Below are 21,916 nucleotides of genomic sequence, written 5' to 3'. Positions count from 1 at the left end.
TTTTTTATTTAAAAAAATTGTTTTAAAATTATTAACTAAAAATTGTTTTAAAACTTCTCTATAAGATTTGTACATCTATACATGTCCCACCACTTTCGCAAAATCTTATAATTTTTTTTTAAAATAAACGTTTTAATTAATATTCATAAACATTATTGTACTATTTATGAAAATTTCTCCTCTCTAAACATCAATAGAAAAGTTGAAAGTATTTTTACTTTGATGATATATCAAAAGAAAAATTGTGTTCATAAGTTCATATGTTAAACACACTATTTAAAAAATAATTTTAAAATAAATTATATCATCCACATCACTTAAATAATAATATTTGATTTGTAAGACTTTTATTTCTAGATTGCATAATAAAATCTTATTTTCAGATTTTGTTGACTTCTATTTTAATTAAAAATTAATATTTTATTTACAAGTTTTTAAAAGGATTTTGCTATATATAGCCTCTATTCACCTATATTTTCTATATTTAACAACTTTTTTTTTCTTTTTTTATAAGATGTGGAGTGTGAGATATAGTAGAATAGTGTGAGATATATTAAAATAGTGACTGATGAGAAGAATTTAAAAATTTTTAACATCAATTACTATTCACTATTCCACACTCCACATCTTGATTCTTATTAAAAACATCCACAGATCCTATAAAAAACATTTTCACATCTTATAAAAAAATATTATAAATATAGGATGTGAAAATGAATAGCGATTGATGAATAGAATTAGTCTTTTAAATAAGAGTTTTGATACTCATAATCTCAATACATTACATATTACACACTATACATCATATTTTTTTTTTTAATTTTATTCTTCTTAAATTTATTAAATTTTTTTATTCTTAATTTATATATCATATATTTAATAAAAAAATAAAATAAATAAATATGAAATATGGTGCGCAAAAATGATAAATAAAATTTTTCTTTAAATTATGGTGGTTGGGATTGGACATCGTTCATTAACGCCTCCTCGTTTAACCCTTCTCCACCACCCGCAGACGCCAATCCAAGATTCTCCCAAGACCTAGTTTGCCTCTCCGTGCCTTCGCTCTCTGTTTTTCTCTATTTCAGCCCATAATTTTCTGTTGAAACCCGGCTTAACCGAAGGGGTAATGACTCAAAGTCTCTAATGCTCACTTTATTAAAACTGTGTCCAAAAGTACCAAACATCAGGCTGTCTTGCATATTTTGTCTTCCAAAAAAGAAAAAAAAAAAAATCCCCAATGAAGTAGCTCATTCTGACATTAAGATGTCCCTTTTTCCGTTAATATGTTTAAATCTATCTACTTTCCGCAAATGCTGTGTTTTTCTTTTTTATCTTTTATATTTGTTGTATTTTATAAGTTTGTTGAAATGCTCAGGAGAGTCGTGGTTTGTTTTGAACTTCAAATTCTAATTGATTAACTACTGTTGTTTGGCTGCCACAGATGCGTATGCATGCATGCTAGATGGCATGGGTATTGATCGTTTGTTCTCTGGTTTTGGTCTGGGTTGCGTGTCTATGCAAAATTCTCCATGGATCAAGCTCACCTCTCAGGAACTCATTCTTGAATACTGGTGGGTCATTTACGCAACGCTCATTTTTTTTGGATTTTAATTGGTTAATAAGCCTTATGTGTTTAATAGTGGTTTTGTGTATTTGGAATATAGGTGGAGCTTTTCACAAGAGAAATGTCTTGCTGGTTATTGCCCACCCAGATGATGAGTCTATGTAAGCTTTAATGTGGTTTACACTGTTAGATAAATGCAGCGATGGGTGCATCTATGTTAACTGTTGGATGCTGATTTAGTTGAACCTTTAACTAGGATCATTACAATCTAAGTCCCTAGCTTTACTGGTGTCACACTTATATCTTTTCTTGAATAAGATTATTAACCTATTATACAAAACATAAATTCCCATAGTGCTTTAATGATTGTCTTTTCTTTTACATTGATGCTTTTTAAAGTCTAACTAGTCCCAGCATTGGAGTACAGCTTTTATTTATGACTTGCTATGTTGTTGTATGATGTTGTGTTTTCAATTAAAAAATTAAGATTTTTTTTTTTTTTTTTTTGTCAAGTTAGTTACTAACTATCCTGCAGTTTTTCTTGTTGAAACCTTCTGTAACATTCTTGCAGGTTCTTTTCTCCAACAATTAGCTATCTAACTTCAACAGGGCATAATCTACACGTATTGTGCTTGTCAACTGGTAAGATACATTGATCACCATGTGGCTTTCATGGCAGCTCTCACATTGAGATGCATGTACTTGTGTATCAAATTTTTGGGGTTTGCCATGTCTGTATAAAATTAAGCAATTAACGCTCAAGTTATTTAAAAATTGTCTTGAAATGATATGATTCCATCTGTCCCATAGTAGATGCTGTACCTTTCTTTTCAGGCTGTCCTGAAATTGGTGAAAGTTTCCAAAAATGAAAGCCATAACCATTAACTTCCCATGTCACTATTAAATTTGAAACTACCTTATTTCAAAATGGAGCTCACCATTTTTTAAATGATTCCAGTTTTTTTTTCCCATTCAATGTCATTTTACAAGGATTATTTGTTTCATTTAAACACGTCCCATTGTGAACTTTCAACTATAATTTTGGGGGGGAGGGAGGAGGGATGGGGGAGAGAGAGAGAGAGAGAGAGAGAGAGAGAGAGAGAGAATACGGGCTTGTCAATTAGTTTGGTATTTACACACTCGAGGTAATAGAAGGTTGACCGCTCACCAAATATGTGTTCATTATGATTAGATTATCAGTTTCAAGTGGTAATGAACTTGGTTTTAGTTGGGATTCAAGTATACTTCTGTGTAACTGATGACTCAACTTTCTTATTTCTTCCATTTTTGTTGTACTAGAGGTCCTTTATAAAAGGGGACTTTTTTTGGGGGGCTTGGGGTTTCTTTTGGAGGTTATGAAGAGCAATTTATGGCTCTTGTAGTGGCTATTGAAGCTAGCAGTTCAAAATCAGCAACAAAATAGGATAGAGAACTTAAACGTTTAACATGTTCCATTAATTATGATGTTAAGGAAGGGAGTAGCGGAAGAGATAGACCGAAAGGGAGGGTGCAAGTTAAGTTTTTTATGAAGCCTAAGATTTTATCTTGGAACATACGGGGACTCAATGATAGTAATAAACGTCTTCGTATCAAATCCTTATTGAGGATGTGGAAGGGTGATGTGGTATGTTTACAAGAAACAAAGTTGAGTCTCATTGATAGAAACATTGTGAGTAGTTTATGGGGATGCTCACATGTGGGTTGGTCTTATTTGGCCTCACCGGGAGCTTCAAGTGGAGTGTTATTAATGTGGGATAAAAGAGTGGTTGAGGTGATCGAGGAGTGTGTTGGTGAGTTCTCAGTTTTGATTTTATTCAAAGATGCGAGTGATGGATGGGAATGGGCTTTTGTAGGGTGTTATGGTCCAAACATGGACAGTGATAAGCGAAGGTTGTGGGAGGAATTGGGGGGTATCTAGTCTTTATGGGATGTTCTGTGGTGTATGGGTGGTGACTTCAACAGTACTCGCTTTCCTAGTGAACGTTCAGGGCATCATCGGCATACTATGGCCATGGAAGAATTCTCTGAGTTCATTTTTGATCTAGACCTTATGGACCTTCTCTTGGTGGGGAGTGAGTACACATGGTCAAACGGCCGAGCTTGGTCGAAGTTGGATAGATTTCTTGTCTCTCCGTCATGGGAAGCCCACTATCCAGAAGTAAGTCAAAAAAGGTTACCTTGAGTCGGTTCAAATCATTTTCCCATTCTTTTAGATTGTGGGGGCATTCATAGGGGTCGCTGGTACTTTAAGTTTGAGAACATGTGGCTGATAGCGAATGGGTTTGTAGAGACGGTACGTGCTTGGTGGGCATCGTATCAGTTTAGTGGCACTCCAAGTTTCATTTTAGCATGTAAGCTTAAGGCTCTAAAACTAGATCTGAAAAAATGGAATTTGGAAGTTTTTGATCACACAGACAATCAGAAGTCCACTTTGTTGGAGGAATTGCAGGAGATAGAGGGTAGGAAATTATTGGGAGATGTCTCGGAGGAGGTATTATTGAGGAAGAGCACGGTTGTGGCAGAGTTGGAGAGGGCTTTGTTGTCAGAGGAGATATCGTGGCATCAAAAATCCAGGGCTCTTTGGTTGAAAGAGGGTGATAGGTGTACAAAGTTCTTTCACAAAGTGGCTAATTCACATCATTGTAACAATGCTATTGAGTCGCTTCATTGTGGTACTCATGTGTTATCCTCTCCTCCGGAATTAGAAAATCATGTTGTACATTATTATGAGATTCTTCTTACCGAATCAACAAATTGGAGGCTGAAGCTTGATGCTTTGTCTTTTGAGGCAATTGATCCGCAATATGTGAGTGTTTTGGAGAGACCGTTCGATGAAGAAGAGATTTTCAAGGTCATCTCTGGTATGGCCAAGCACAAAGCACCAGCCCGGATGGTTTCTCAATGGCTTTTTTCCAAACTTGTTGGAATGTTGTGAAAGGTGATGTTTTGCAGGTGTTCAGTGAATCCCACACTTTTCAGAAGTTTGAAAAATCCCTTAATGCGACATTTATTGCTCTCATCCCCAAGAAATACGGGGCCTCAGGTATTGAGGATTTTCGTCCGATAAGTTTGGTTAGTAGTGTTTATAAGATTATTTAGAAAGTTCTTGCTAACCTGCTTAGTCCAGTGTTGGAAAATATTATATCCAAGCCTCAGAATACTTTTATTCGTGGGAGACATTCTTGATTCGGTGCTCATAGCAAATGAGAGCCTCAATGCTAGATTGCGGGAGGGAAGCCCAGGTATTCTCTGCAAGTTGGACATGGAGAAGACTTATAATCATGTGAATTGAGAATTCCTCTTGTACCTGCTTGAGAGGTGTGCCTTTGGAAATAGGTGGATTTCTTGGATGAGTCATTGTATTTCAACTGCCCGATTTTCAGTTCTAGTTAATGGCACCCCTGCTGGTTTTTTTGATAGCTCGAGGGGTTTGCGATAGGGAGATCCATTATCTCCTCTTCTATTTGTTATCGTTATGGAGGCATTGAATAGGATGGTGCAGGCTACTGTTGATGGGGGTTTTTTATCGGGTTTTAAGGTGGGAAATGGCTCTGGTGGCCCATTTATCATCTCACATCTTCTTTTTGCAGATGACACTCTGGTATTTTGTGAAGCGGATAGCAGTCAGATCCAAACTTTACGAGCATTGTTACTTTGTTTCGAAGCAGTGTCAGGGCTTAAGGTGAACCTTAGCAAATCTGAGATGGTACCGGTAGGTGAGGTTCCTAATATCTGCAGTCTAGCAAGTCTTATGGATTGCAGGGTGTCCTCATTACCAATTAAATATCTGGGTCTTCCGTGAGGAACATCTTTCAAGAGTAGAGCTATATGGGATGTGGTGGTGGAGAAGATAGAGAAAATATTGGCGGGATGGAAAAAGGGTGTATTTATCAAAAGAGGGCGTCTTACTCTTATCAAGAGTACACTCACTAACCTCCCCACATATTTCTTATCTCTTTTTCCTATGCCTGCAGGGATGGTGAATAAGATTGAGAAACTTTTTAGGGCATTCTTATGGGGAGGCCTAGGGGAGGAGAAGAAATTCCACCTGGTTAGTTGGAAAACGGTATGTGCCCCAATTGTGGATGGTGGGTTGGGTGTTTGTAACTTGAGAACCTTTAATAAAGTACTATTGGAGAAATGGCTTTGGAGATATCATCGGGAGGGGGGAGCATTGTGGAAGGAAACTATAGATGCGAGATATGATGTTGCTTGGGGCGGATGGTGTTCCAACGAAATGAGAGGGGGGTATGGAGTGGGGTTATGGAAGTACATAAGGAAGGGGTGGATATGTTTTGAAAATTATATTTGCTTTGTAGCTGGTGAGGGCAACAAAATCAGTTTTTGGACGGATGTGTGGTGTGGAGATCATGCATTGGAAAGGGTTTTTCCGGCTTTATATCGTCTTGCAGCTGATAGGGAGGTTTCAGTGGTTGATGTGCGGATATTTTCTCATGGTTTGTATCATTGGAATATTCCGTTTAATAGGGATTTTCACGATTGGGAACTAGATATGGTTACTGACTTTTTCAGCTTATTACATTCCTCGGGGACTACTAGGTCACAGCATGATAGCTTGAAGTGGAGGTCTAGGGAGCATAAGTTATGTACTGTTAAGGTGTATTATAACATTTTGACAACACAGAACCATACTCCAATCCCTTGGAAGAACATTTGGAGGTCTCGTGTGCCTTTCAAAGTTGCTTTCTTTGTTTGGAATGCCTCTCTTGGGAAGATCTTGACCATGGACAATTTGAGGAAGAGAGGATGTGTAGTGATGGATTGGTGCTACTTGTGCAAAAAGAATGGAGAATCGGTGGATCACCTATTACTACATTGTGACATAGCAAGGGTGTTGTGGGATGAGATCTTTCAGAGGGTTGGCGTCGTTTGGGTAATGCCTTTGAGGTTGGTGGATATGATGGGCTGTTGGAGCAAATTACAGGGCTGTCATCAAGTGGTAGCAGTTTGGAAGATGATTCTGTTGTGTATCATGTGGTGCATTTGGATGGAAAGGAATGCACGTTGTTTTGAAGACAAGGAACGCACAGTGGTGGAGCTGAAGAATTTCTTTCTAAATACCTTATTGCTTTTGTTTTCTGCTATTGTTTTAATTGGGGGATAATATTCATGACTTCTTGTCTTTAGTTCATCGCTCTTAGAATTTATTTAGGTGTCCTGTGGTATACTTCCTGTGTACATGGTTTAGGCCTATTTCATTCATATTAATAAAATTTATCTCTTACATATCAAAAAAAAAAACAAGAAGTTTATAGTGTACTCTATGGATCTTGACTTCCAATAATGCTAGGAATGTTGTATGATTTGCTATTTATGCATGGGTATGGCCCATGATCTCTGCCTCAAATGACACTTCATCTCCTTGTAAACATGGTATAGAGGGGCTTGTAAATTCGAGAACCATTACATGAGTTCGCAGCTTATCAATAAAAAAATTCAATGTAACCTGCCACATTATACCTAGATTAATGGAGCTAAGTCTATTCCTTGAGGCATTCAGTGAGTTCTAGAACCCTATCTACTCTATTAGAGTGAGGATGGGAGAGGCAGATAGACTCGTATGGAGTCTATCAAAGAAAGGGAAGTTTTCTGTTTGCTCATTCAATCAGTCCCTTATCATGAACAATACTATCTCATTCCTGTGGAAGAGTATCTAGACGACTAAGACACCTTTTAAAGCAGCTTTCTTATATGGACAATTTCCTTCAGAAAGACTCTCTCACCTTGGACAACCTACAGAGATGCCGGATCATCATAGTGGGTTGGTGTTGCATGTGCAAAAAGAGTGGGGACATTGTGGACCATTCACTTCTTCAATGTGAGGTGGCCACAACCTTAATGGAATGAATTCTTTGCTAGAATGGGAATAGCTTGGGTGATGCCAAGAAGGGTAGTTTATTTCCTAGCAAATTGGTGCGTGGCAACTCCCATATTAAAGCCATATGGAAGATGGTACCCATTTGCCTATTTTGGTGTCTTTGGAGGGAGAGGAGCGATAGAAGCTTTGAAGATCGCGAGCAGTCAATGGACGAGCTGAGAGTTTTCCTTTTTAACACTTTACTCCATTGGTCGATTGTACTAGACTTCAATGATCTGAACATTCATGAATTCCTTGTATCCCTGGCCAATCATGCCTGGGTGTTGCTCTTGTATATGTCCCATGTTCCTAGGCTATGCCGAGTTCTCATCAATACAAATCTTAATTATTGATAAAAAAAAGTCTCTTCCTTGATGGATGCAAGTTTATCTCCAGTACTTGCCTCTTTTTAGTTCCTTTTGTGTTCTGGGGTTCTTTTCTAGTTGTGCAAGTTTGTACTAAAATTCCTTGAATCAATAGAGGGTTATATATATGTATATATCATATTTTGTTTAATATATAATTCCTGCAGACTGGTGGGGTGGGACACATGGCTCTTGTTCGATGGTATTCATCCTTCAACATACTCTTTCCTGGTTATTTTTCTTTTGCTGAGTTTCATTTATTTCTTAGGTGACGCAGATGGCAAGGGGAATATCAGAAAAGAAGAGCTCTATCAGGCTTGTGCAATTCTCAAGGTGACTGCTATGCAGCTCAAAAGCACACTTTCAAATTCATTTAGAATGCCAAATAAATTCCAGTTCGAGTCAAGAATGCAGCATTAGCATAAAGGTTCTAGAACCCAATCTTCTGGAACATGCATGCCAAGCTAATATTGAAGTTATTTTGCTGCTGCCGACTTTCTTTGGTATTCCTATCATTCATATTAAGGGTTCTACTAAACGGAAAACTTTTGAATTCTTTTCTTCTAATTCTAGTAAGAAGATTTTCACCTTCTCTCTCAAAAATACTTTTTCAATTTTCTTAAGGATATCAAAAGATGCAACTTATCATCAAAATAAAAGTGAACGTTGGTAGTCAAAGAATTTAATCTAGGCATTGGCTTGAAATTTCATGCGCAGGTTCCACTTCAACAAGTGAAGATTCTAGACCATCCAGATTTGCAGGTTCTACTCTAGTAACATTTTGGAAGAACCTTTATATCTTTTGCTTGTTTGAAACATTTTTTTGAGGCTGAACCCTCAATTTGACACGGTGTAATTTTTAGGATGGTTTTGGCAGGGTTTGGAACCATACTTTGCTGGCTAACATTATTGAAGAGGAGATTATGAGTTATGGCATTGACTCAGTGAGATCATTGTCCCATCTTTGGTCCACTTTATCCTTTCTTCTTCTTATTTATCAAGGGATTTGTTCCTTTCTTCATTTCTTTTGTGATCCATTTGATGTTAGGTTTTATCACAAATAAGTGTTTATACTCTCTAAGATCCAATTTTTCATCTGGCTTTTTTCTCAGATTATTACATTCGACTACTATGGTGTTTCGGGTCATTGTAATCATCATGATGTGCATTATGGGGTATGGTAAGTTGAATTCTAATTTTTAGTTTTATGTCAAACTTTTTTCATAACTACAAGAAAATTTCCAATTGTAGCCTTCCTGAGATCTGACATTTATTACTTTAAACCTGTTATTATAATTTATTGGTAAGCACAAGCACCTAAAATACATTCTATGCATGTCTCTTTCCTTAACATTTTAATGACGCCTATTTCAGACAGTTTGGCAAATTGTATCATGGATTGCATTATGTCAACTGTAGTAGGTGCACTAAAGTTTTGCTATGCTTGATCGGTTTTGTTCTATTATTTCCAATCATATTTATTTATTTATCTTGGAATCATTTCAAGTTAAGACAAAGTATTGGTATTCACTTGGTTCTTCCAAATTTGCACTTTCTCATGCTTTGTTACTGCTGATCATTGATTACTAAAAGGAAATGGAATATATATGGTAAGGATGAGGGCTGACAATTAATCAATGTAAAATGGAATTTGGAATGTGGAATCTGGAATGTGTCTACCCAACTTTTATGAAAACTCATTGAAGTCCATGCAACCAAATCCACTTGGATTCTGTACTATGAGGTATTACATATTCGTGGAGTCATGCAACAGACCTCAACCACAGATTCTTGATCAATAGCAAAGATTTTACATGATTCAATTTCAGTGGCACAGTATTTTATTGATGAGAATCCTTCAAATTGTATATCATGACAATTGCATGAGCATGACATGAATTATTATGTATCCAACCTAGATGAATTTACCTTGTTACTTGTATTAGCAATGTACTATTTACAGTACGGCTGATTTGTTGATCATGTTACAATGACGACAATAAAATATGTTTTGACATTTCTTTTTCTTCATTTATGTTGTATGCAGCAAGGTCTTGACTGATGCCTCACAAGGAAATATTGAGGCCTGGGAACTTGTACGTTATTTTCCTTGAGGTTTATTATCAGATTTTATCATTTGATTTCATTTTCATTCACACTGCCATTTTATTGGCAGACAAATTCACGACAACAGAGTGCAGTTCTTGGGCTTATTACATTCCTGTTTGCAAGAACAAAAATTAAACTCACATAAACGGAAAACAATTCAAAAATGTACTTATCTACTTTTTATTTTGTTTAACCTGATTTAACAATTACTATTTTTCTTCAGGCTTCTGGTCCCATTTATCATAATTTTTGTGCTTTTTATCGTTGTCCTCAGGTCAGTACCAATGTATTACGCAAGTATAGTGGACCACTTGATATTTGGTTGTCCGTTTTACATGCCATGCAACAATCAGGTGAAGTCATGCATTGCTTGCTAAATCAGCATCCCCAGAAGAGCTTTCTCGCAATGGCACAACACTCAAGCCAATGGGTTTGGTAATTAGTCTCCCTTTTTTGGCTTATTTCCCTTTTCTTTAATAGAAAGTAAAAGATGATCCTTTTGGTTATGAGATGCATTTGTTTGCTTTCTTGAATGTACTACCTTGCTTATGATGTGAGGCTGATGCAATTTTCATCGATTATAAAAACTCCAGGTCTTAAGTTTTTCATCAAACATATTTCAAGTTAAATGTTCCAACAATCATGTCTCTTTCTGTCAAACGATGCAGGTTCCGCAAACTTTTTGTAGCATTTTCCAGTTATACATATGTGAACACGCTCAGAAAGATTTAAGTGCATGTGAATTAATGATACTGGAGAAATTATGGGTTCTGAGGTTTGTCTTGCATACTTGAATCAAAGTTAATATTCTGTATTCCTCCACGGACATATTGCCAGCTTGATACATGGGTTTTGAATGTTCATGTGGGCGATTGAATAGAAAATTCAGTCAGGACCGGAGAGTCGGAGACCACAGTGCCAGCAACTGTTGTTTATCAGATTACAACTGGAAGATCCGATCCGTTTTGAAATTCACTTGCACAAACAGAAAGAAAAACAAGAATTGCACAAATAAATGTACTTGGTTGAGTTTCCTTGAGACTGCTTGTATCTGTGGATCACTAATGGCATTGGTGTTGGCATGTATTTGAGTTTGGCTTTGATTTCATTCGAGAGATAGTAAAAATGGCCATCTACTTGAATAATTTCTCTTCATGAATAACCTCTGCTCCTAAAATAAAGCAAGCTATACCGAAATTTCAAGCTTGTGAACCAGATCTAGCTCTGACATTCACTGATGGTATGTAAATAAACATTATCAAATTAAGGCCTGAGTTTGTTCATTGACACAGATAAACAAAACAAAAGGTTTTATCAAACTAAGCTTCGAATCATGGTCACAAACAACATGCATGTTTGGAACCCTAACAAAAAGGTGATTAAAACTCTTACCTTAACCACACTTTCGGCTTGGTTTGGATTGAAAGGAACTCTCAACTTATCTCATCTTATCATTACAATTTTTACAAATTCTCAGATAAAATACAATAATCAATTTTATTTTTTCAAATCTCAAAACAACAATACTATTAAAAAATAATATTCTAATAAAATTTTATTCAACTTTTAACTTTCATCTCAACTCATCTTATCGCAACTCATTATCTAAACCGAACCTAAGGAGGGAGGGAGTGTCGAGTAAGGATACTTAAGATTTTACCTTTTAATAAGCTGACCAAAATTCCCTACTTTAGTGAGAGAAGATCCAATAATGCAAACTCCACCTGCCTCCTCCCCTCCCTCCTTGAAGAAACTCTGAACTTATCAAGAAAAGAGCCCCTCTTTCCTCCCCTTCCACTTTCACTCACTCCTACCCTCATCTCCTTCCACTTTCAATGGGAAGAAAATCATATTAACCCTTATAATAACACGATTTTTTAAAAGGAAAAAAATGTCATTGGTTTGTCCTTTCTTTTTCGGTTCTGTTACCAAACAAGTATAATAACTTTAAAGCAGTTCATAGTTTTTTTTAGCATGTCACTTCATTGTTGCTAAACAACTAAATTGCTTTTCAATCAGTTTTCTTTTGCACAAAACTTTACAGAAAAAAGGCTCAATTTGCATACAGCAATCTCAATCAAGATCTAAGAACTTGTTTCAGGTTGCGTTAAGTGGTTTAAAAAGTGCTTAAATAACTTTAAAATCATTTTAATAATAAAATTAGGTTATTTGGTTGACACATTTTTATGCATTTTTTAATATAAAAAAGCTAAAATGTATGTTTTAAGAAAAACATCAATTTGATATTTTTTTTCTCAAATGTACTTTTTCAGATGTTGCGAAACGTAATTATAATTTTTAAAAAAATGTAAATAGATGAAAAATACCTATATAACTTTTACATAATTATAACTTTGTCCTTATCTTATGCATAATTGTATTGCTATTTCACTTATACATTGTTGAAGGAATTTTTTATTTTCATTATACTTACTGAAAATTCTATTAGATTATTTTTATTAATTTTTATTATAAAATTTGATTTCTATCAAGGGTGTGATCATGATCTTTAAATAATCAAATGACATTTTATGTCATTTCTACCTCAAAAAATATTTTTTAAATTTATTTTCAAACAAATGTAACATATTTGAAAGTATTTTAGATATATGGTTCCAAAGCTGAATGCCAGATCTGTTTTGGAACATGAAGATCTAGTTGTTAATATGGAATTTAACTACTAGCACTCGATTATCTTAGGGAGAAGGAGAAAAATTATTTGTGAACTTTAAATAATGCTAATAAATATTTCGAGAGTCCTAATATCTAACACAAAATATATTTCATTAGTGGATATGGTCTCCATTCTTGAAAGCCAAAAGGACTAAACTCACGAGAGGCAAAGGTATGTGATATCAACATCAACAACTCATATAAATGTTAGGTGTTTTAATTTGTGTGTTTACAAAATTTAAATGTGAACAGGGATGACTAAATTTAATGTGACTAAGAAAAATTTTGTTCTTTATCCTAAATTTTATCTTCCCCAGTCAGACTTGCTATGTGGTACATGTCAAATAGAGGAGAATTGTTTTAGCCACAAAGAGATCTCACAAAAATAAACCGATAAACTGACGTAGTTTGATATGGTATGTTAAATTGTAAAACTACTTTTATTGTAAAATAGATCTAACGTATCTTATGAAACTATGTCAGTTTGTGAGTTTACTTTTATAGAATCTCTTCGGCAGCATATCTCTATAGCTGGGGATGACAAATTCTAGTATGACAAACAAAATCTCTCTATTTACATGGTTTTTTGTTATGATCTTATCACATATTTTTGTTAGGCTTGTTCGGCTGTTAGGAAGCCTTGTTAAACAAATCTTTATGTGACTGAAATTAATGTGGAGCTCTTCACAAGAGGGATGTCTTGCTGCATTTGTCCCATAGTGCCTTAACAACAATGGCTGAGCCTAAGATTTAGGCTCGTTTGTTTTAAGCCTCGTTTGTTTTCAGAAAACATCTTATCTCATCTAATTATTACAACTTTTCCAACTTCCAATACAAAATAAAATAAACAATTCAACTTTTTCAAATTCCAAAACAAAAATAATATTAAAAAATATATTCTAACAATATTTTATTCAACTTTTTAACTTTAATCTCAACTCATTTCATTTGCAAAAACAAACGAGGCCTTGGAACCAAATAGTCTTAACTGTAAAATGAGACAAAAGCCACAAAAAAATTATATTAATTTGGAAGTTCATAGTAATATACTTCTCTCGGAAACTCACATTTCACAGGTGAAAATGTGACAGATCTAGACAAGCTATTAATTGATAAAGATAAGTTGGAGCCTAAACCATTTAAGATGCATCATAAGACATAAGACATGGAGAAAAAATGAAACTGTTTCAGGTTTTCAACATAAGAAATGCTGAAGTTTTTATTCAGCCACCATTTCTTTCTCCTCTGCTTCATTGGAAGCCCTTTACCAAGGTCCTATAAAAATGGTCACAAGAATAACTAATTCATCGGTTCCCTTTGGTTAGAGAACCAACTCAAATACTTTCTCTTACTGCACTACCTAACCTCATACCCTACAATTCAACCATTCAATTATATCCTCCATAATAGCCTCTCGTTCCAGTTCGAAAAGGAGATCGTGTAACAATCCTTCATACAATTCAATGGTTTTGTCAGTCGAGGAGGCTTCTTCATATAGTTTCTGAGAAGCTTCTGGGTCAGTTACACTGTCAGCAGTGCCATGGAGAACAAAGAAGGGAACTCTCAGTTTGCTCAGATTCCTCTGCAAGTAGGATGTGATTCGGAGAATCTCATAACCAGTCCTTACCCTGATGGATCCAGTATACACTAGTGGATCTGAATACTTTGCTATTAGTGCCTGCGGATCCCGAGAAACCGACGTGCCCTTCTTATTTGCAGCACTAAATTGGTATTTTGGAAACAAAAATGAGACAATTGGGGCAAGTACCTGCCAGTCATGCAGAAACAAAATGACACTGGATGATTCTACAAACCAATTTGTATGCCATTTTTATGGTTTCTCTTCTATTTTTTATGATTCTATGAACTGATTTGTATGTAGAAACAAGATGACACTAAATCTAAGTTTCTAAACTAGGGAGCATTTGAAAATTAGATGAAACAGATATCATATTAAAAGAATATACTCACCACAAAAATGGGATGGGATGGCTGAACTCCAACGGCAGGTGATGTCAATACTACACCAGATACACCGGCTTCTACCTTTGGATCGAGCATTGCCTAGGATTATTCACAAAAAAACAATGAAAACCTTGCATAAATTCCAGGTTCATTAGTTCAGGAAAGAGGGGATTACAAATTCATCATCAACATGTGTTGCTGATTTGCATATTGGAAGCATCACATCCTTGATAGAAACTTTACCTTCAAGATAATTGCTGCACCTGTGGAGTGTCCAAAGCAAAAACATGGAAGCCCGGGATTCTCAGCTAAAATCTTCTCGAGAAACAACTTCTGTACAGAAACATAAAGTTACTTACATATGCAAAAAACTAAACTTATCACTCTTTTTTTTATTGGGCCATTAAGTTTAACCCAACTGCCCCTATCCATCCCACCTTGCGCCTTTACCAATGTGCTATAAAGAATCAATAACCAAAGATTTATGCTGATTATTTTGACACTATTCTCATCAGCCTCTCGTAAATGAACCTCAAAACATACCATATCTGCAACAGCATCATCAAGAGAATGAACATATGCATGCAGCCCGTCACTTCCACCATGACCTAGGAGAAAAGGAAAGAGATAGATAGATGAGAACAAATGTACTACAAAAAAAAAAAAAAATAGTAACTACAGAACTGGAAAAAACCACCAAGTAGAATGGACAAAGTCAAAGAGAACCATGCCCCCAGGTCCCCAATCCTATTGTTATATTTTAGATCCATTCCTGCTGGAAGCTCAATCAGGCGTGTGGTCTAATTTTTAAAGCTATTACAGAGCCAAGAAATAATTATTGTAGAAAAGCCATGGAACAGAAGTGAAATATTAAGGTTTGACACAAGAAGATAGCATAGCGTATTTTAAGCTTAAAAAATTAACAGTGCCAAAGAAAATTACAAACACAAAAAGGGGAAAAAACATATTTGCCCACTACAAGGCAAAAATGTAAAATTTTGAAAAACAGATTCTGAATGCAAATTCAGTTTCCCCAATTCATATAAAACAGGAAGAAGATTGCTTTGGGTTTGTCTTCACTTCCAAAACCTGCACCCTCTTTTTTATCAATGTTGGAGATACCAGGTAGACACATACATGCAAATGATAAGCTTACTTATTAAAAGAAGCTTTCACCTGTTACTTATCCACACCAATGAGCAACCCAATCGGAGTACTCAATCCCTGCAACATCCAATTATAGATGCATTGTTGAATAATGGTGATCTCTAGACTGTGAAACATCGATTAAGGGCCGAAAAAAAATTTATTGGAGGGTTATCTTATGGGAGTAAAAAATAAATAAAAAGTTGTAGCAATTCAAAGAGAGAAAAATGATCACCATTAATCTACTCTAGATACTGAAAGATGAAGAATAAAACCAGGAACAGATCTTTAATATAAACTGAGGGGAGGGATACCAATGTACACTTTTTTGGATGCTTCTAGCTGTTGGAATTCTGGGCTTACTTCTGGCTTCCTCTAGGGGTTTTGAGGGTAAAGAATTTGATCGTGTTTAATTGAGCTTTACCAGGCAGATCATTGTGGCATTATGCAATGGACATGGAGATAGTGACAATTCATGGTGGAAATTAAGTATGAAGTATGTGAGGTAGGTGGTGTTTAAAAACAATCAATGGGCCATAAGGAGTAGGGGCATGGAGAAAAATTCTCCTTGGTTGGAGGAATTCTCCAGGTCCTTCAGATATGTGGTGAGAGATGGAACCAAGGTCATATTCTACATGACGTGTGGTGTGGTGATCGAACACTGAAGGAAGCCTACCCCGTCTTGTATACAAGTATGTTGTTGCAGGGAGGCGAGTGTGTTGGATCTTTGTCCGGTTAAAAATAACGTTCCAAAGTGGAGTATTGCTTTTACCAGAGTAGTGTAGGATTTGAAAGTGGAAACAGTCTCTTCACTTCTCAACCTTCTATACTTACGTAGCGAGGAGATCGCGAGGAAAAAAATGAAGTGGATTGATTCCAAATGAATGACATTTGAAGTTCTTTCTTTTTATCAAATTCTACACCCTGCGATGGGAACCTCCTTTCTCTGGTAAAAGTATATGGTGGAATATCTCCCTCAAGAGTGACATTCTTATTTGGACAGTTGCACAAGATAAGATCTTAACAATGGAAAATCGAAAAAAAAACAGACAATGATGACAGATTGGTGTTGTATCTGCAAGAAGAGCAGAGAACATATCAACCACTTCTTGCTCCATTGTGAATGGGCTATATGGCTCTTGATTTTCCAACTTTTTGGGATTGATTGGGTGATACCACATAGGGTGATAGAGTTATTGGCCAAATGGGGTATGAAAATCGCATATACTAATTTGAATGCAAAGGTATGGTGGATGGCTCCTTTGTGCTTCATGTGGAGTATATGGTTGAAACGAAATGTCCACCATTTTAAAGATAATGAGAAAACATTAATAGAGCTGAATACCTCCATGCTCATATCACTGCATGATTGGACAACCTCCCACAACAACACTTGCTTCTCTTCTTATTTAGATTTTTGTTTTCTTCCCTCACCTTAGCTAGGTGTTCTTCTTGGTATACTGTCTCTATACATGGATTGTGCCCCTTGTGCTCTTTTAGTAATAATGCCTTTACTTATATATATATATATATATATATTTATATAACCTCTATGCTTGCTTAAAAAGAAATTGTTGGAATGTTTCGGAGCCCCTCAACTATATTTCTTGACTAAGTAAAAGAGAGCACATCATTCAGTCATATCAATGATTAGTTTTATCTACTTCAAAAATTTTGCTTCTGCAGGACTGTTCATTACTTGCAATATTAACAAAGAGATCACCACTTAAACACACCAGATATCATCAATTGATCGTCAATTTATTGTTCATGGTACTATCATAAAACAAGCACCTAGAGATACTCTTGGTCTATCACTTATCAGGAAAAAATCTCTTGGTCTACTGAGAAGGTAATGGGAGTCATTGCCAAACCATAAAAAATTAAACAACATAAATTAGAGGTACAATTGAAATAACATTGGAGGGATGATTTATTAATGCATGCACAAACAGATAATGATGGCTTGATTAGAAGGTGAAACTCAATGGGTGAGCATGTGGAGATGGTTCTTGACTTACCAATCCAATCCATTCCATAAGCCTTGTAGCCATTAGCATTCAGAAGCTTTGCAAAAACATTGTATCTGCCACTGTTTCCAATAATAGAAAATACTTGAATAACACATCAAGCAAGCTTTATAGTCAACTGAAAATGACTTCTAAAACTGAGATATGCACAAATCACAAACCTGTGTTCATTCAGGCCATGCATGATAAGAACCACTCCCCTGCACAAATTAGATGGCAGTTAGGACTTTGATCATACAAGAAAGTTAAAAGACCATGCAAGGTGAAACTTCTGTAGAACCTAAGAACCACTAAAACCAATTGAGAGAAATGCCTTAAAGAGCTTAGCATGAGATTCTATATGCTGACAAGAAAAAAGCAAAGCTTTATGATCAGTTTGACAATCAATATAACAAAATACCTCTTTTAAGTGTTGTAAAATATAATAAAACAAAATACAAAAGAGACTGATCATAAACCTGTTACCAGTTCAACCCGGATATATTTCCCAAGATAAATGATATTTGTAATCCTAAGGTGTTAAGCCTTGCATACTCCTTTTGAAAAAAATGGGTAAATTTGAGACCCACATCAAAAAATCATTTTTTTAATGGTGGATTCCATTTTTTCCAAAGAGAGTGTGTGGGGCTTGTATACCCTAAAACTATATCTAGCATTATTCATTTCTCAACAGTTCAATTTGACTGTCAAGTGACTACATGGAACCTTGCACATTCTGCTGCTATCATTCATTGATGACACCCATTGGGATAAAAAGCCGAGAATAATTTGACTTTACAATTTTGGATCCACTTGTATCTAATGAAATAAAAGGCATTCCTGATTTCTCTGATTACAACTTCTCAATGCATGAGTTTTAGGATTGCACATATAAATAGAATAGTTTGTTAAAGATCTATCTTTCTCTCTATTCGGCTCATTATGATCTTCTTTTTCTTGTCTTCTCCTTTTTATCTTTCTTCTTTCCCGGACCCCAGTAGTCTAGTTAAAGGCCCCAAAACTATATTATTAGTTTTTTGGTGATTGATGTATAGAAATTTGTTAGTGCATGTAATGTTTCCATATTTAACTTTGGGTTACATGAAAATGAATTACACTCATCCCAGCAATTTATGCAACTAACAATAGCCTCTTTCGTTGGGGTATTTACTACTTAATCAATATGATATCATCCGTAACAGAGGAGTTGACAGCAAGAGATCAATCAAACACAAAACCGATAAAACACTTCCACAAAGGAAACGGCAAACCAGATTTATAAACTAGAAGCAATAAATTGATAATTACTAGAGATACCCCACTTTTTTAGGGACACTAATTTAACGAAAACTACTTGAAGAGCGTCAGAAATCTTGCAAATCGAAGGCAAAATTGTTAGGTTACAATATCAAAACGTGATCAGGTGATTGATTGTTCAATTAACCCAGGTGAATAATCATATATACAAGTCTTAAATGTCCAAATTTTGTGCAGACTTTTTATAAAAACGTGGACTTTATCATGACAAGGTGTAAAAACTTACTATTTTTTTAATAGATCCACCTTTTAACAAAAGACTTGTAATGAATGGTGCATACGGACTTGTTCCTGATATTACTCGAGTAGAAAACATTGGGATCGGAGGAGACCCCACCGAAAAAGGGGACCGTATGAAAGCCATACATACTGGGTAGAGGAAGAGTCAAGAAAAATGATGGGTGAGTATACTAATTCTTGGGGCACGGTCCTGGTAAAGGGAATTACAGAGATAACTGCTGCAGACCATGTAATTCCTTTTGGGTATGATAACCATATGTAGTTTCCAACAGTAAGTGACAGCAAAGATATGATCTCAACGAGAATATGCCTTCTCAATAGTCAATACTCGACGCATAGGAAATGCGATCATTTATGCAGTGTATCATCAAGACAGCGTGAAGACAAAGCATTCAAGTTGGAAGTATATATGATACACATACACCTGGAATTGGAAATTTTATATGAATTTTAAAACGTGTCCTCTAAAACTTCATTCTTAAAAAGCGACGACATAAACAAGAAGAACGATAAAAATAAACTTCTTATAACAATAAAATATCCACTAAAACAAAGAAAATATTGTTTAATAGGAGAAAATAACAGAAAAATAAAGGGAATTTCCAAAAAAGTAAAGATTTTTTGTTCCAAGAATCAGAGAAGTACGTAGATATCAGTTCATGTTCTAACATGAAAACGAGTGGAATCATTTTAACAAAATTAATCATTTTAATTTGTAGAAAATAACTAGTTACATGCACACAGTTTTAAACAGTTTTCTGAAAGAACTCGTTTGGCAGTGGCTTATAATGATACAGAGAACATATGCTCCCTTTTACGTATACCTTTCCAATTTCAAGACACTTTTTTAAAGAAAAGTTGGAAGGAAGTCCAAACAAAAAAAATTCCTACGCAACTGGAAATTTAAAGACCCAATTTTTGGAAATGAAACTCTGAATAAAACCAGAAGAACCCAAATCGATCTGAAAGGAAAATCATTAAAAATCAGAAGGAAATGGAGGAAGCATTTACCTAATCGTGGCCGAAACCGGCGTCCATGACTGCGTGAAAATGGTATTGCCTCTCGCCGTAGAAAACAGCGAGTACTCCCGCACCGACTTCTTGTCATCACCGCCATCTTGCACCACCCTCCTTATCGCCAGCGCTCTCCTCGCCGCGACTTCCTGCTCCAATACCCCGCTCTTCCGCCACGACACGATCTTAGCCGGGACCCGCACCACAGGCCCACCGCTACTACCACCAACCCCCTTCCCGAGATGATGCTGAGCCCCGCCGCTTTCCTCACGCTTCTCGTCCCTTCTCCGCCCTCGGAACGGAACCAGGAGGAGCAACACGAACGAGTTGATCAGCATAATCAGGCTCCTCCACACCCGCAGCGAGAAGAGCGCGTTCACGCGGCCGCTCGCGCCGGAAGTCAGCATCACAGACGACGACGTATGAACAGCGTTGGCCATTGAATCCGTTCTCCTCCCCCCCAAAAACCAAAGAACACGCGGACAGCCTGTATCGGATTAACCTCGCCGATATTCTCCTCTTTTTTCTGGCATGCAATGGATCAGGAGGTTCAGCTGAAAGAACCGGAATAATGTGTCGTCCTTATACAGATCATAAACCAAAAAGCTTCTCTCTCTTTTTCTCTCTGCGCTTCTCTTAGTGCTGGAGACTCGAGTACGCTCCAGATGAAGAAAAATGGGATCGAAAGAGGAAGACAAAAGGACTTGAAATGCCGGAATTTTCTTTTCTTCAATGTCGTGTGGTGGGGTCGAGGTACTGTTTGAAGGGAACATAGGTTTAGGATGTCAGGGCCAACCAATAGGTCCAAATCTGGAGTTCCGTTCTTACATCTCCGAACCCGATGCCTCCGCAAACGACACGTGTTACAACGTTTCTTACATAAAAGGAAAAGTATTTATTAAAAGTAACAAAAAATGACGTGGCGTCTTGATAAGTCTTACACGTGTCATCTACGCGGCAACCTGGCGGTTCTTATAATAATTGGCGGTCCAAAATATTTGGCCTTAGCTGAGCTTCAGCTTCGTAATCTGCCAACAGGCATTAATGTGTATATATTATTATACATGAGAAATGATTTGTAAATTCATACGTTTTTTTTTTTTTTTTTAAGAAATTAGATTTTATTATAAAAAAAAAAAATTATTCATTTTTTAGTGGAGAAATAATTTTTTTATTGTAAAATTATTTTAAAAATTAGATTTTATAATAAAATCACATAAATATTTGTCTCAAATCATATAAGAGTAACACTACACTTATCGAAAATTTGTTTCGAACATGTGTCCAATAAAAGTATTTTTTATTTTTTTATATATTTTTTTAATCATAATAAATATTTGTTAAAAAAATAAAAAATTTATAATATCATTAAAAAATACTTCCTTAATTATTAAATAAATAAAAAAATTCAAGACACTTTCAAAATCCAAATTCAATGAATTTAGCATTTCTGATCATATAAATATAGTTCTTGTTTATTTTTTACTATTCAGTTTTATTTGTTGACGTTTATGGTTGCATGTCTGCTCCGCCCCACGAGTCCCATTTTTTTTTTATATATTTATATTTTAAATTTTACTATTCATAAGTCGGTGCGTTATCATAATATTTAAGGTGTAACTCATTAAAGCTA

The 21,916-nt window shown here is 35.7% G+C and overlaps 2 protein-coding genes across 5 annotated transcripts; one reads left to right on the top strand and one right to left on the bottom strand.

Moving 5' to 3' along the window:
• Positions 1 to 970: 970 nt before the first annotated feature.
• Positions 971 to 11,064, top strand: LOC108993226 (N-acetylglucosaminyl-phosphatidylinositol de-N-acetylase-like). 4 transcript variants are annotated; one of them, XR_004798466.1, is made up of 12 exons: positions 971 to 1,126; positions 1,445 to 1,574; positions 1,668 to 1,728; positions 2,139 to 2,209; positions 8,079 to 8,313; positions 8,528 to 8,572; positions 8,674 to 8,754; positions 8,923 to 8,990; positions 9,858 to 9,906; positions 9,987 to 10,084; positions 10,194 to 10,354; positions 10,588 to 11,064. XR_004798466.1 is itself a non-coding variant. In XM_018968063.2 (12 exons), the coding sequence occupies exons 2-11, from the start codon at positions 1,466 to 1,468 to the stop codon at positions 10,649 to 10,651; spliced, it is 774 nt and encodes a 257-aa protein (XP_018823608.1). In that variant the 5' UTR covers positions 971 to 1,126; positions 1,445 to 1,465; the 3' UTR covers positions 10,652 to 10,694; positions 10,800 to 11,064. The 4 variants fall into 4 exon arrangements, 3 of the variants coding, with proteins under 3 accessions (XP_018823608.1, XP_018823606.1, XP_018823609.1); XM_018968063.2 differs by lacking the exon at positions 9,987 to 10,084 and having other exon boundaries at positions 8,079 to 8,143; positions 10,588 to 10,694; positions 10,800 to 11,064; XM_018968061.2 differs by lacking the exon at positions 9,987 to 10,084 and having other exon boundaries at positions 8,079 to 8,143.
• A 2,698-nt stretch (positions 11,065 to 13,762) lies between these two features.
• Positions 13,763 to 21,078, bottom strand: LOC108993244 (monoacylglycerol lipase-like). The gene is made up of 7 exons (XM_018968094.2): positions 20,281 to 21,078; positions 17,895 to 17,933; positions 17,725 to 17,795; positions 15,101 to 15,165; positions 14,801 to 14,890; positions 14,564 to 14,656; positions 13,763 to 14,360 (listed from the first exon to the last, which is right to left on the bottom strand). Exons 1-7 carry the CDS (start codon positions 20,721 to 20,723, stop codon positions 13,959 to 13,961), a joined length of 1,203 nt encoding a protein of 400 aa, XP_018823639.1. The 5' UTR covers positions 20,724 to 21,078; the 3' UTR covers positions 13,763 to 13,958.
• Positions 21,079 to 21,916: the final 838 nt, after the last annotated feature.

This window comes from Juglans regia, chromosome 15 (genome assembly GCF_001411555.2).
Source record: "Juglans regia cultivar Chandler chromosome 15, Walnut 2.0, whole genome shotgun sequence".
NCBI classification, from domain to species: domain Eukaryota; kingdom Viridiplantae; phylum Streptophyta; class Magnoliopsida; order Fagales; family Juglandaceae; genus Juglans; species Juglans regia.
This window is presented reverse-complemented; position numbering and strand designations above follow the sequence as displayed.